The 17313-nt window shown below is 33.7% G+C and overlaps 1 protein-coding gene across 1 annotated transcript in view; it reads right to left on the bottom strand.

Annotated features, from left to right (window-relative positions):
• Window positions 1-5225: 5225 nt before the first annotated feature.
• The window catches only part of Polr2E (DNA-directed RNA polymerases I, II, and III subunit Rpb5), a 31116-nt gene continuing 19028 nt past the window's right edge, over window positions 5226-17313 (bottom strand). Inside the window, exons 6-7 of the mRNA XM_081743250.1 lie at window positions 13261-13339; window positions 5226-5801 (exon numbers count right to left, since the gene is read on the bottom strand). Of these exons, the coding sequence (XP_081599376.1) occupies window positions 5736-5801; window positions 13261-13339 (145 nt within the window). The 3' untranslated portion in view covers window positions 5226-5735. The remainder of the gene's footprint in view (window positions 5802-13260; window positions 13340-17313) is intronic.

The following is a 17313-nucleotide window of genomic DNA, read 5'->3' as shown; positions in this document are numbered from 1 at the left end:
GATGTGGAGGTCCTTGAGCAAGGAAAATGCATGATGACTAGTACCGTATGAGATGATGATGGCGTTCTAAGAACGGGACCTAGAGGATAACGTGGGATCCGATTCATGTGTCTTCACCGGTATCCCTTGACTACAACGCAAATAGTGTTGGAAGATAAAGGAAGGAAACATCGGATCACAGTCAATTCACTTCTGGCACATAGTGGCCCTCAAACCCGTATCACTTAAATACATGCAGGCGTAAGGAAGCGCCTGGAGAAGTAATTACAGTCTTTCTTATCATTTAGCATCACTAGTGTCGTTTTTCTTCCACGCTGCACTTACTTGGTGTTGTACAGTGCCACAATCACCTCTGGTGGCGAAAATTGGAACTAATTTTGTTTTCTACACCAATCGCTTCTGCATGTTCCCAAATATGCTCCTACTAAGTTTGGTTACATTCTGTCGAGTGGTTACGTCTCCGGAGTTCTCTGAATAACGATACTTATTTTATGATAACCTGGTAGAAACCAGTGGCAAGGTAGTAAGATACTCAAATTTTTAAGGAAGTATCTTATAAAAGTTTTAATATGAAAGTTAAAAAGATTGGAATGTGCACTAGTGACTAATCCCAATAATAATGACGTAAATATACGAAAGTGATGTTATTCAAGTAATGGGCAAACTTCGGCCATTAGCATCATCTGGGGGAAGGGGGCTCAATGATAGAGCGTTCACTTCTGATGTGTGAAATCTCTGATTCGATCCCAGTTCGGGTCAAGTTGCTTTGTGGTGGACAAACACTGTATGCGTGAGTTTTCTCGCGGTTCTTCCGTTTCATCCCACTTTCATTTATATTTAGATCTTTTTCAAATGTTGCATTCTTGATGAAGTCTATCGCTACTATGTAGTCTACTGATTAATGAAGTATTCTGTTCTATTCTATACGTGTCTTCTGCTCGCGAAATCGAGTTCGCCTCCCGGTGAGGACTTACGTCGCTGAATATCACATATTTTCATCTTTTCCTTCCTAAAGATCGTAAAATCTTCCTTTTATTTCTTAAAGCAAAGATTCTATTTGGAGCGGACGTTAACCTGTAGGGCCCTCTTTGTAGACTCGATGCTGGAAGTATGTTAAACTCCAAACCACCCATTTTATTCATCTGAAAGTGGTAACATTGTTCTTAGCATTGTCGTGTGAATGGAAAAATAGTTCTTTATTAAGGGTAAAGACCTTTCCATACCTTTTCTTAATTATATATTGCAACGTTTTTTAAATGAAATTTAGACACAAGAAGTTTGTGGTACTTAAATATGTCAATGGTTGGTCAATGACAAGTGGACTTTCGGCTTGGTGCTGAAAAGGTCGCGGTACTCAAATACAACCAATCTAGCATATGGCACAAGTCTTCGTTGACTTTTAATTGTATTTTAATGAAGACTTTGCCAGTCCCACATCCTTGTTTACAGTTCAAACAAGTCTTGTAAGTCCTATCAAAATTTATAACCAGTTGGTGTTCTAGTTTTATTAGTTCACAGCAGCTTCTGTTTCTGACATCAGTGTATCACGATCGATCGAAACTGGCTTGGAAATACGGGGAATATTTATATCGTGACGGTATTCACAAACGAAGGCTAAAATGCTAAAACCAAATTACTCTTAAATTTAAGTTTGCGGTGTCGGTTAGATAGGATAAAAATGTAACCTGTTGCACTTTGTTTCTACATACTAAGTTACATTCTTGGGTTGCATTGTTAGCCGTGTACGAGAAGTCAGTTTCTCTGGTTATTTCCTTTTCGTACAAACTTACAAATCACTTTAAAGTGTCCAGTGGGACTATCGTTTCTTTTCTTTATTAAAAAAACTCAGAAGAAATACTTTTACGAGGAAAATAAGAACGTATAACGTGTCAGAAAAATTTAAAACAACGGGAAAACCGTAAGATCTGGCAAGACTAGTTTAAAATCACATCAGCTTCCACCAGGAATAAAAACCTGGATCTTCCACACAGAAGGCCGGTACGGAAGTTATACAGTCACAACAAATCTCTCTAAATACGTCGAGGAAATCATAAAGCTAAATATGGCCAGACAAAATGTGTATAAAAACTTGAGATATTTTACGCACTGTTCAGATTAATTTGCGAAAAATTAGTTTCTGCAAAGGAGTGTGTATTTGGCTCAAACTTAATTTTTTGGGTAGTGAAAATTAAAACAATCTTTAGCCCATTAATCTGTCTTTTATTCAAAGAAGTCCTTGTCATTAAGGCTGCAGACTACTAAATATTTTTGAAAAAGTAATATTTTTTCTTTTGCCCGTTTTTCGTAAGTGGGAAGAGGTAATAAAATGTAACTTACCACAGTAATAGATAATATTATTTTACACCCGAAAATAGGAATCGGAAGAATTTTCAGTGTTGCCATCCATAGAAATTACAGTATGACCAGAATTTGAATTACTCAAAAATCTAGGTAAAGGCAGCGACTAGAAAAATGAACTCAACGGTAATTGATCACTTATCATGCTGTCTCTGTTCCTTGTTTACTACTTTTTAAATAATATTTCTATTTATTTTATAAACCTTACATAAATTATTAAAAAATAAATAAGTCATTACAGAATAAATAGTAACATTATTTAAAAAGTAGTAAACAAGGAACATAGACAGCATGATAAGTCATCAATTACCGTTGAGTTCATTTTTCTAGTTGCTGCATCTACCTAGATTTTTGAGTAATTCAAATTATAGTCACACTGTAATTTCTATGGATTGCAACACTGAAAATTCTACCGATTCGTATTTGCGGGTGTAGAATAACATTATCTATTATTGTGGTAAGTTACATTTTATTACGTCTTTACACTTACAAAAAACGGGCAAGAGAAAAATTATTAGTTTTTCAAAAATATTTAGTAGTCTGTCCCCTTAACTAATCTTTTTTCAAGTCTTACTATTCACACATCTGCAGATGCAGTATTATGAATCAAGTTTGCAGGATAAAGTATAAAAGATATGAATACAATAATCCTTTGAAATGAGTCCGTTTCTGTCAATGATTTACTTTCGTTGTGAAAATTTAGAGTAAAAAACCTAATTTCGAAGGCAGTTTTGATTTTACAGATACTGACACTATCTGCTATGGAGTGTTGAAGTTCTTTCATCGTTACTTGTATAATGATTTTATATAATCAGAAACAATTTTTTCTTCATAGATGTACAGTCAGAAACAATATTAAGTATAGGTTGGAGGTATAAGAAATGGTAGCTCAAATCTATACTTGTTTTTGACTGTACAGTCCGCAGAAAAAAAAAAGAAAAAAACTGCAACATGAGCATGTAAGTTTATTGTGAAACTACGCCTAACAACGCAGGGAACCAACATAACGTCTAAGTGGTACGAATCACGCCAGGGGAAACCTCGGCGTCCTCCTCTGCACACTTATTTTGGAGCAAAAGACTTCGTCGTTTCACAATAAACTTACATGCTCATGTTGCAGATTTTTTGATGCGGACTACACAAGTAATACTATTGTCAGTTAGATACCATTGTTACTTTCGTCATTGCCTAGTTATTAAACCTGCTTGAAAGTACAGCGTATGAGTCAAGAACAATCACTATTCTTTTGCTATTTTAGAACTTGGCAGGCATTTACTAGAATAAGCCACTTCGTGTATCTGCATGCATTTAAGAACCAAGAATTGGTATACCTTAATTCATGATAAAATAAGTATAGTACGAATATACTTGAAAATCATATATGAAAATATACAGGGTGGCCCAAAAGTAGGTATACAGTCCCGTACTAATCAACTCATTGCTTTTTATATCATTTCTTATTTTCAGAGTTGGCAAAAACCATGGTTTTTATTGAAAAAACCAAAACAACGGTTTTTTGGTTTAAACCAAGTTTTTTTTTGTTTAAACCAGCTTTTTATGGTTTTAATAATTGGCTCTATATATTTATATTACACATGGCCAGAAATAAGTTTGTTTTGCCTTGGTCTTATTATGCAACAATCGGGTTATGCTGGAAGGGTCACATAAGCTTAAAGCGCAATCCAAACGCTTCTCGGCTTACATCCGAGAGAAATGCCCTCTATTTGAACTCGAAACTGGAACTAAGTGGCCACAAAAGCGATACGTCTGCCGACTCACTCACGAAGGACTCCTGATAAAAAATACGTTATACTGATCTTTACGTACTTGTTAATATAATTGTCAAGAGTCATTTCAGAAGGACAAAAAGATAAACAATTGCACAAGTGAAACCATTATACAGAATTACATATGGACAATTTCAAAATACTGTAGATTTCAGGAGAACTAATTTAGTCCAAGTTAGTTCACTAAGATTTTTATTAGTCCAAGTTAAAGAAATACAACGACTTAATTTGCATATCAGTAAGAAAAGCGAATAAAAATACGAATTATTTGAGTCCACTTTGGCTCTGACCCATTTATACATAAATAAATATCAAAGATACTTCTGATTTCAATAAATGCCTCTCGTGGGTTTGTATGACCCTCCCCCAAAAAAGTACGGCATTTCGATGTATTTTATCAATAGTAAACATTATTAAAACGAAACAATATTTGGAATTTTTCTTTGATTGCAATTGTAAACTATAAAATATCACAAAAGAAACATTCATAAAATAAAATTAAAAACAGAAGTTTCTTTTGAAGTATAATATCTTTGAGTAATAAATGGGGAATTTATGTCTGAATATAATACGAATAATATACGGGAGTGAAACGTGATAACCCACAAATGTGTGTTCATCAAGATTTTACGAACACTTACACTTTTACGAACATTTTTCTTTTTTTGGTTTAAACCAGCGAACCCTGCTTATTGTTATCCATCAGATAGACTTAGATTCTTTATCATTTGTTCTTAATGTCTTTTTACTTATATCTTAAGCTCTGAACAGCCGAAACAAATAAACCTATAAGCTAGAATGTTTTACTTGATCAATACAGGGGTATATACCTACTTCTGGGTCACCCTGTATAATGTTTAGATGATTACGTTACAAGGCAGACAACACTGCCAAAAAAGCAAGTAAGGGAAGCACTTGTTTATTCGTTGCTTGAGAAATGACAGAGAAGTGCTCTCAAGGTCATTTCAGTTCAACGGCTATATTGTATACTGTGTCAAGCTGTTAAAACTAACAACAATTAGATGGTAACAAATAATATGAAATACAACTAATGGAATACAGGAAAAAAAATTCAAGTAATAAAAGTCATTTCAATTTATTCTTTTAAACGTATGTCCAATACAAAATATCCTTGTAGATTTCAACACAATACAAGATGTACATAAAATCTTACACTGAAAGGTATCAGAAATGCTATTTAAGAATGAAAGAGCAAAATACTGATTTCTTCATATTAAGAATAATCAAAAATTTTCACTTTCAGTTATCTGTCACGTATAATTGACCATAACTTAAGTAAAATGAATTTGGAATAAAACGTATAGTAAACATAATAATAATAATTGAAGATATCTAAATTATTATTATTATTTATAGAAGGAAAAAAATAACAACAGACCGAGATGCATACTGCATCTTCCTTTCTTTCTCCAATTATACTCTGTCAAGTTACATTGAAAAACACACAACACTTCGCTTTATCCTAACAAATATAGTTCTTATCACCTATTACAGACTGTAAGTATCGATCACAGTTGAGAATGGGATTCTTGTCATCCAATAAACGTTGTAATCCACCAATGCAGACTTTCAACACACCAACCTGTAAGAGATGTACCTACCAGCTGTTTCGGACGCTCTGATGATCTTAACAACCTACAAAAACAAATATCTGCTTCAGAGTATGAACGAGAACAAGTCATTAGTATGCAAAAGAATAACAATTTTACCATCAACTTTCATCTTTAGAAAATAAACACTGTAAGATAAGAAATCAGAAATAACGATGAAAAGCAGTATGAATATATGCATACGCAACGCAATTATCTCAATTTTACGTCGCTGTGAAAGATTTCAAATTTTCTGCTATTCCATAGTCTAGCCTTTACCTTAGGATTCTTAATTCTTATCAGAATCTAATCTCTCTACTTTCTTCCTAGTTTACTAAGAAATTAACACGGTCATTGTATGGTACATATATATATTGGAATTATGTCGTACTTCTGGATACTATATTTTAGAATTGTTTTAATTAAAGTATCTTAAAAGTAAATATACTTTTAAGTCAATCGTAAAAATATCTTGCTACAAAACAATGGGAACATACACAATCAATGGTGATTTAGAACACGACAGGATGTCTATTCTTTTATGACTCCCCTAAGCAGCATCCACTGTAAAGTGTGTGGAGGGCAAACGAAGGAAGGTAAATTTGATGAAAGTACTGTAGTTTTAATATGTATAATTAAATAATGTATCTTCTTAGTTTTAAACACAATTTACATATAACTCATTCCATGTTACGGAAATACAAACAAGAAACATGAAAGCTGACTGATTAGTAACAAGCGAACATTATAAAATTATGTCACACAAGGAAATTGGGATGACTCATAAGTCCTTTCACTGTATTTATCTTACGAAACTCTTGTTACGTGTATAGCATGATCAAGTTCGGTTCTGATTATTTACATTCATTACAGCATTATATTAAAAATTAAGTACTAAAAATTTCTCAGGGATTCTTATTTATGAGCTATTTACAGAGTCTGAGGCTCTCCTCATTCTTTAAATTGAAGATAACTTTCACATTCTAGCAGGGCCGTACTTAGGTATTAAGCCACCTCGAGAATTTAATATTGCGCCTCCACCTTCCTCTTTATTGTTTGAATCTCTTTATTAATATAATGGAGTCTGCATGGAGTGTCAAAACATACCCGTTCGTAGATACGTAATACACAAATATATCTTGATGCTTCTCTTGATTATTATCAGTTAATCACCTTTTAGCTTACTACATTCCTGAAACAATTATATCACAAATAAATAAAGAAAAAAATTATATGTATGTAAAAAATATTCAAAACGGCTAAGTTCGGTGATTCTCTGTTCTATTTCGACTCTGGTTTTGCCTTTTTTCGCTCTTCTATTTACTGCGGTGAGAAGTCATTCAATCTCCTAAAGCTGAGAGTATCTATTTCAATATCTTGTGTGGTGTTTGGCCATATTGCTGTGTCGAGTTACACAAATCTATTTCTCGTTAATATCAGTTCGCGTTGAGGCGTGTCACTGAAACAATGAACCCTCAATTAACAAAGTAACAGTATACGTTTATTTTACAATGTTAATGAATGGCAAATTTAAATAGTGTACGAATATTTGAGATGTTTAAGGAAAATTTTCCCGTAGTTAATAATGAAGTGTTGAAGTTCCTGAATTAAATCTTCGGTTAGAAATCTGCAATGAAATCATAGGTCCTTATTCTTTCGAAGGTGGCGTGACTCCTATTTGCGAGAAGCTGATTTATCTGCGATTAAAGATTGATGCTCCTTCATACCACACGACATAGATTCGTGAATTTCTAACAAGAAATTTTAGGAATGAATTAGAAGCTAAGGTACCACGGATTGGTCGACACAGTCTTACGCTGGTTTGTTGTAGCGGGTGTGGTATTATGGTATAAAGTGTTTTCTGGAAGAAAAATGGAACCGATCTGCAATATATGCGACCTACCACTGACAAATAAGTTAGTAAATTAGAAAAAATAAAGGAATAAATGAAAGTTTGCTTTGCTGTAATTGATAGTGTAGCCAGTATTGTCAAATGTGTATAGAACAATAGGTTACACATTTCGACTAACCTTTTAAGAACATTTTTTTTTCTCTCTCTCTCTCTCAATGGTTTCTTTTTAAAATACGACACTTTATTTCTCACAAATATATATAATGAAGGACTATTTGTTGAAACTGATTGAATGTTGTTTTACATATTTATATATACCAACAAGAGACAGTTGATTTATAAATTTCTTTCTATACATAGTTGTATTAAGTACGGAATTGTACCAGAAAATAACAGCTTTGTTCGTCTTAGACTTTTCCTATAAAGATCATTTTAGAATTGCGAATTCTCTTTGTCTGAAAGTAGGGTTTCATGTATATGCTTCTGTCGTACAAGTATATCACTTCCGTGATAGTTTTATTGCTCAACAATAGATCGCGGACATTTCAAGGTAATGAATATCATTTGTGGAGCACAAGATAATGATAGGAAGGCTGCAAATCAGAACCAAATATTTATATCACATCTAATATCCATGTGAGAGCTCAAAATACTACTTATAATTAAAAATTATAAAAAGATGCGTACTGTAGGAGTACAAGCCATACATTTACTTCATTTTGGACGTTAATTTCAAGCATTCATGTACCAAATTGTGCTTACCAAGGTTTCAAAGGACAGGACTTAACACCTGAGGAAATCTATAAAAATATCACACATTGGGTGAATAAGTTTGTAGGGAACATTGATGTACTGCTTCATATTCAAGAGCATAAAAGCGCCGCTATTGTTAATTACTCTATGGTGAGACGCAAAGCAAAAACTCTGTCGGGGACCACACCATGCTCTTACCTGGCCCCGTCTGAGGCCAAAATATCGGCATATTGGATCACCCGCTTGGATCCTCGGAAGCTGGTTTTCCTTTAGTTTACTATCCAGTTAAGGGCATCTCCTCTTTCAGATAGCATCACATTTCAATAGAAGTATAATAAACAAAACATAAAAGTAAAAACTTATACACACTACCACACTATTCAAATATATCTCGTTCTTACATCATAAAATGTTTTATTACGGTCACTAACGATTTCACTCTAAAAATTAGATTCCAATATATGATAGAAGATTCTAATATATGATATAAGATTCTAATATTTTATTCAGTGATAATCATTCCCTGTGTGAAGTACGATATTGAGTTGTGATTTTGAAATAAAACTTGAATTCACGGGAAAACGCTCATATAATCCTTCTGAAAATATTTTTGACAATACACGAATCATCATTTTTGTTTTTTAACCTAAAAATGTTCTTTTCTTCCACACCTACAGCTGTAAAATCAAATGTTGCGCCGTACATGGACTGCTATGGAGTGTGTTCTGGTACGCTTACATCTAAATTATAGATAATTTAGAGCAACACTTGTCTCACGGTGTAATTAAAATTGATAAAAAACTGACAGTAAGTTGGAGCAGAGTAGGGAGATTCAATCAACATTAACAGCAACCTCACTTTCATCATTATCAATATGTGAGATTAGTGAGGCAGATGATGTTTTCAGGCTAAGAATTCAATACTTACTGAGACCAATTTCTGTTTGTTCATTTGTTTGGAGCTTAAGGCTCCTTTTTTTTTAAAAAAAATCTGTTAAGACTAACGTAACAACAACGGCCGTTAATAGTATTCATAAAATGCTATTAAATACACTAATATTTGTTCCTATATTCAATTGAGTAGAAGTATCTGATAATTATGACAACGTGAAGATGCGTCCACTATTTTAGGAATGTCAAAAAAGAGTGGAACTATCTACGGCTTGATTTATTGACATTTTATAGTTAGTACAGAACTTCCGCCCGATAACAAGAGATATTTTGTTACTTCTGTGATTCGCGTATCAATCTATGAATACTAATGATTTTGAGGTTATGTGACATATGCATTGAAATTCAGGTTGTATGCAGATAAAGTTGATAAATATTCACAAGCAGAGATGTAACGCAGAATGGATTAATAGCTCACTTCTGACATTCTTCCAGTTACATATCAAAGATTAACATCAATACTGGCAGCCCCTCAGTGAATACTACCCTCCTTACACATGACAACCAACGGAGAGTCAGAATTCTACATTAGAGGACTACAGACGTACTCTGCGTAAAATTAGATCTCCTTAACGTTTCCTTGTCTTAAAAAATCATGCTCAACACGGTGGTGGTAAGTATCCTGTGTTCATCATTGACTTAATCTTGTGATTATTAAATATATGTTTGTAGATAACAGTCAGATATCCCACCACGAGTCCAGATACATCTCTAAAGGCATACAATTATCAGAATAAACGTTAAATACCCCAATGTACTGACCCTATCAAGAAAATATACATAAACCCTCAATCAAGATTTAAAAAAAAAATAAAAGTTTTTTTTTTCTTTTTAAATTATTATTATCAGAGAGTACAACTAACGTCCTAAAAGTATTAATATGGAAAAAATGAACAATACATATAACACATTTAGTAAATAAGTAGAAAGCTAATACTCACTGCAGACCAAAGTATTTCTTTAAATTGCGCTTTCGGAAAATCCGGTTTCCATATTCAGCTTAAAACAGTTAGAAGTGAATTATTTTAAAACATGGGAAAGACATACGGATGGGTAAAAAAGGTTAAAAAGGAATAAAAAATATGAAGCACATGGCAATCTGAAGAGCACATGGTGAACAAAGTTGCATAGGTCAAATGAAGAGGTACATTGATACCAGAATAGACGAGCACATTCATACATCGAAGTCCCGTAATTCACAACAGTTCTCCGGATTGGCAGCGCACATCAAAGAGAACAACCACAATATTGCTAATTCACGTTTGGTACAGAGAACAAAACAATGACAGAATAGAATTAGAGAAGCATTTTACAATATATTCATAGAGAGAGACTTGAACTTAATTTAGACGAGGAGACAAAAATGCAATTTGGAATGATTTTTTATCACGTGTTCCGACGGTTGGAAGGAAACATAAAAGCAGTGAACAATGATCAGTGAGTGGGTAGTAATATGTGAACAGTGATCGATGAGTGACTTTTGCTTGACAAGAGGCCATGCTTTATATTTTTTATTCCTTTTTAACCTTTTTTACCCATCCATATTTTTTTCCATGTTTTAAATTCACTTCGAACTGTTTTACGCTGAAGATGGAAACCGGGTTTACCGAAAGCGCTATTTGAAGGAATACTTTGGTCTACAGTGAATACAAGCTTTCTATTTATTTTTCTTTCTAAATAATAAAATCATCGCTCGCAATACACAGTGATACATAACAAATTTGTTGAAGTTTGGTGTTCCTTTTCAGTAACGATATTCTATGAGACGTGGATTTGCAGTTTACGGTGTACTGTAATGAACTCAAAATCAAGACTCGCACCACCACCTAGTGTACCAAAGGCGCACGAGCTGACCACTACACCAGCGGAAACTATATAATAAATAAAACGGCAACTGCTGCAACACTCATAATAATGCAAATACATGGTAAATTTAACGAGAATTTCCACTGTGGCAAGAGTAATAGATTTGACGAAAGCACTGTAATATCCGTTTCTCAGATTGTCCTTTGTCTCAACACAACAGTTAGAAAAATTAACAGTTTTTATTGTACCCCTATAAGATTTGGTTCAATGGAACTTACGCAGAAAATGGAGGCAAGTTGGGATACTTGGAGGTATACGTTAAGTTAAATTTTAGTTAAGAATTAAGATATGCTATAGAAAACTGCTGAAGTGAACATCAATACCACTATAAACAATATAACATTAATATTGTTGAGAACGCAAAGTGGATACTATAACTGGGGAAAACTGTAGCACCTAGTAACATAAAGATACGATCAATTTCCTGAACAGTTACTCCACGGGAAGAACTCATTTTTATTCTTATCTTGAAAGAATGTTTTACACGTTTTATAACAGATGCAGAGAAAATGGAGCTATCACTACATGTGATTAGCCAGTGATTTAACTCAAAAATACGAATTGAAATTTTTCAATATATTGACTAATAGAACGGATCGAGTACATATTTCAAAATTAGAAAAGAACTCACTCATTTGTATTCCTAGAAACAGCGGAAGAATGTCCAATATTTCGGTTAATACACGAATATCCTTTTATGAGGAGAGGCTTAATACATGTTATGTCATATCAATGGAACTGTCTAGGCAAATGACCACCATAAAGAATATGAACACCTGACTGAAGGAACATCTAAGGAGTCAGGAGGCTATTTAAGGGTTGTCCAAACATTTACAGAAACCAAACAATATGAGCAAGACATTAAAGTTTTACATCGTGCGACTTCAACAATTGAAAGATTCGTTTTTGGGGCTTGTTACATTAGGATAAAAACTACACTAGTCAATGAAAAGGGAAATTTGGATATAGAAGCGATACTATTATTAATTTTTGTTGATAAGATTTGTAAAGTGTTACGCTTGTACTATATATCTTTATTACTTTGCTATATATACATTAATAACAATTTACTACTTCGTATTTTTATACTACACCAAAATGTCCATCCTCTATTTTGAGAATGATCCACACAAGGCCTCCGTACTAGTACTTCTATGTGTAAGGATGGTGATACATTACAATTATCGCCCAAGAGAGTTTTCTCATTTATATGGTATAGAAATTAATTTATTTCGAACAGGTAATTCTATTGTAAATATACTTACATAAATTTGAATTTAGTGGGGCAATAATATAATCGTGTTTTGCCCCCACAAAAAATTTAGTACATTAAACCGACGTCACTTCAAAAAAATAGGTTACAAAAATGTAAAGGGTTCCATTGATATTAATAGAAAAAGCACATAAAGAATCTTTCGCATAACATATATTAAAGTCTGTATATTCCTCGTAAAAGGATAACTGTGTATGTAACCGAAATATTAGAGTTTTCTGCTGTTTCCAGAAATACAATTGAGTTAGTTCTATTTTTTTTTTTTTTTTCAATATAGTTGTTAGAACAAAATGTGCAGATGATTTTTCATGTATTTCGTGAATATTTTGCTTCATTGCAGTATCAAGTTCCTGAAGAACATTAATTACCCTTGAAGTTGAGGAAAACTACACAGAAATCGTTTACTATAGGATACATATTGAAAAATGAGATGAATCTCCTACCTTTGTATCCAGTTACAAGTAATTTCATAGATATATTTCTACACATGCTGGTGTCTTCCTCAATATCCACACCTCATTACATACTGAACTCTTACAAGGATTCAGCTGCATCAGGACATAGAGAACCCTTGTCCTACAGTATGGAAAGAAATATCAATATTGAAAAGACACCAGTGTGTGCAGAAATATATATTTGGAATTACATACATTTAATCGGATACAAAGGTAGATTATTTTCATTTATATAGAAATAGGTTTAGTAATTCTAAGAAAATGAAGCTTCAAAGAACTTTGCAAGGAGCACGTACAATGTAATCCTTTGGGTAGTTTTTATCTCGTTAGTATTACAACACTAATTGCTTACTTACCTGTCCTCTCTTCAAACCAAAGTACCTGGCAACTGGATCTCCTGCCTGTATTCTCATCAATTGGTTTTCTTTTAATTTGCTAGGTATTAGTTAAGGGAAAAGCTTCACACTTTTTACATACACAAACAAACCAAGTTATTAATAGAAACCACACAATCACAATTCACCACCTCAAAACATTTGTTAAATGTTTTGACACATTGCATTTTCTTCACAAGGAGTTGTAACACACAAGGAGCAAACAAAAACTTACAGCATAATGGTTATAGCTTACAGCTTTTTATGTATTGCTTCCGAAGACAGCTTCTATGGTGGCTCACTTATCTAGGTGGAATCACTAAGGCAAAGGGTATGGGAGGGTAATCAGTTACTTGCCCTTGTGGATCAAAATACCAGAAATTGGGAAGCTGAGTGTCAGAATAAATCAAGAATTAGTATTATGAATGCTACATGTACAAAAAATAGTTATGGTATTATTACATACATATTTGTTTGTACACGTGAACTAATTTAAGATATTCCTTCAACTGAAGGTACTGTGCCTTCTTATAGCGTCAAGAAGACACATTCTTTACTACTTGAGAAATTAGTCAGCGCACTATTCATATTACTGACTGACTGGGAACAATCTGATACTGTTTGAAACGACGGCATTCATCTGTGCTTACCGTCCATCTGCTGCTGCTTCCCATCCATTCATCGGTCAGAAAAATGTGTCGCTCTACGTGATGGAAAAGGCACTTTTGTTACAAGTTTACAGGAAATTTAAAATTAGGTGAAACTTTTTGAACTTCCTTCGTATAAAGCTAAATTGTACAATACTCTTATTATTCAATGCAATAACTAAATATGTTCCTATATAAAGATTTTGTTTTTTCACGATTATGCACCACAAGGCTAAGGGAGACTGATGATGAAAATTAATTAGTGAAATGGTGGAATGCAGAAAATAGAGGGAAACGAGAAAATCTCCATGTGTGTGTCCACTACCAAGCCCACTTGGCGTGAACACATATTGTTGCGGAAAGGTATGATTTTAGGCAACAACGTTTAAGATTTTTCAAATTATTACATTATATTTTCATTTTTTTTCCCGTTATGTTTCTAATGAAAGGAATCTAAGCTCTTCTCTCAACATATACAGTATATCTTTATTGTTGAAACTGTTATTAAACATTTTCTCGCCAAAGGTTTTCCTTATTAAAATCCTTTCTGTACTTGATTTCTGGAGGTACTATTTTAACATTTTCAAATTATATTACACGATATTATACAATTGAAATGTTCTGCTACGAATGACTTACCTGAATGACCACATTTCAGTACGCTCATATCTCATGTACCTTTCTCGTATCTCTCATTTTTTTATAGAACCATATTTACATACTCTTGTTAGTACTGCTATAAATTCTGTGAAATGATTTCTGAGTATTTTCTGATCAAATAGATCATGAGAAGGATAATTCAACAATAGATCTTCCCAGCTTCAACATAAAACACGGACTTACATGACAGCCAGTTCACTTAGGAAATAAAAACAAAATTACATATATGATTATACAAACGTAAGATTCTCTCACGTCGTTTGAAGTAAGTTTCGCAGGGGGTCTGTTACACAAAGACGACACAGTGACCTGGAAATATTTGTCATAGATGCAGCACAGGAGACACTACTTTTTAACATATTCACCACCGTAATTCATACTTGTCATATCGTGGGATCAACTTTTGTGTTCTGACGTCGTAAAAGCAAGCAGCTTGGGAGTGAGATGATTGTGTGATAGCCATCTGTAATTGTTCCTTACTATCAAAATGCTTACCGGACAGGTATTCTTTACGTGTGAGAAGACATGAAACTCACTCGGAGTAAGATTCGGGCTATACGAGAGGTGACAAACTATCTTCTGCAATCGTTCCACTGGGACGTGTTTCACCGCCCACTGTATTACCCGAATCCTGCTCCGAGTGATTTTTGTGTTTTCTTACACCTTAAGAATTGCCTGTCTGGTAAGCATTTTAGTAGTGATAAATTGCAGAAGGCTGTCATATGCTGGTTCCACTCTCAGGCGATTGACTGTTGCGACATTGCAATACAAATGTTGATCCCACGGTATGGCAAGTGTCTGGATTCCGGTGGGGAAAATGTTAAAAAGTAGTGATTCGCCTCGTAATTTGTGCATATCTTTCGGTATTTTATTCATGCTTAATTTGCTTGTACATTTATTCTCTTTATGTTTCAAAACACTTACATAACCGTCTTCGTCTCGGAATTGTTACAACATAAATAAAGCACAACAAACTATCTCAATTATTCCTTGATTGCACATTACTTATTAGAAACATTCAAAAGCAATTTGCATCAGAAAATAAATACAAAGAACACTTACATTTGTCACGATTCAAATTTATTCTCTTGATTGCTTTCAAATATACTGTAAAAACACACACTCAACGTAACTCATACTAAAATAGGTAATGAAGAAAATATCTGGAACACTTACCGACAACAAAGTAACTGATTTATAATTACAAAAAACAGTATTGTAGGCCGGTGCTGTCCTGGAAAAGAATAAATCAAATTCTATTCTATAATCATGCAACATATTGACAAAACTTGGAAGGTCGTTTAAAAAGCTGTCTTGTAACTGACTCTGAAGATACTAATCTTCCGCTTCTCTATCTTCTGTGGTTGGCGACGACGGTGAAGGTGTGACTGATGTTTCTTCAGATTTTGTCTCGTGTCCTTTACTATTTTGAAAGGTCTAATACTGGAGCATCATTACAATTGACGTTACGAACACATTCTCTCAATCTGGTGAGTGACTGTGTGTCGTTTCCATCATGCCTATTATACGCCCTTAGCACTCCCAAGGGGCTCTATACACACCTATGGGTTAGTGAAGAAACGTTACCATCCTTTTAAAATTTTTTTCTATATTCTTTGAGGCGTTAATGCTAAGTTACACAATTATAATTTCGGAAAACTTTTTGTCACTATTTGAAGTCAAATGAAATAAAGGAATGATTATCCATTTCTTCAATATCAATCTTTCTTTTTGTACTATCAATTCTGAGTAATGTCTAATCTAAGGTAACTGATTTTAATAAAAAGTATTAATACTTTAATCAGTGGCGTAACAGGATTTCATTACGGTGAAGTATTCAATCTCCGAAGTTCACATCTTTTCAGGAACGCGCGATTTTTGTGTTTATATTTTTATATGGTAAACGTTTACTATTGCTGTTGAAATATAGTTTAGAACTGATAGGGCCAAAACAGAGAACGATGTTACGAAATGGATAAGCATTACTTTATTTTATTGGATTTCGAATAAATTACAAAACGTTTTATGACAACTAATTTTAACCTAGCATTAATGGCCCTAAAGAACACGGATAAATTTAACAGTATACAGCAGTTTCTTCATAGATACGCTGGATTCCGCATGCGTCGTATTAAGAGTCTTCCTACCCACAGAAAGTTTTTCGTAAAAACATGCATGCTCTCATTCCTTCCTGTTAATTAACAAAGTGGAAGATTGTCATAATTTTTGTATATGTTACAGACATAGGATGGTACTACGTAGCTATGCGGTCCCTTTCTCAAAAGCCTAATATATTTTTATGACATATGTGATTAGAGCTACGGTAACTTAGTGAATCAATAAAAGTTTAAAAAACACGATATTTGAAATTTTAACGATGGTTCTGCCTAAATCATCGTCTTTTTTATTTAGGAGTTGTTTTAAATATATCATAATACCTATATTAAACGTAAAAAAGCTTCATTTACGAACTACTATGCATTGATTAAATTCGATATTTGAATACCTTTTTTCTTTTTAAGTGGACATAGTGTTCGCCTTACCTGGTAGATGTCATCACATGGATTTTTCCTTCCTCCCCTTTCTTTTCAGCAAAGGGAAACAAACAAGAGGTTCACTATAGTAGCTAGGGTTGGGGAAGGGTGGGTGGGGACTTCTGTTCAAAGAAAAATGACAAGAAATGTATGGGAGAAGAAATTCCAGCCTCGTTTTCGGAAACACAAAATTC

This window comes from Thermobia domestica, chromosome 16, assembly GCF_964235325.1.
Source record: "Thermobia domestica chromosome 16, izTheDome1.hap1.1, whole genome shotgun sequence".
Classification (NCBI taxonomy): Eukaryota; Metazoa; Arthropoda; class Insecta; order Zygentoma; family Lepismatidae; genus Thermobia; species Thermobia domestica.
This window is presented reverse-complemented; position numbering and strand designations above follow the sequence as displayed.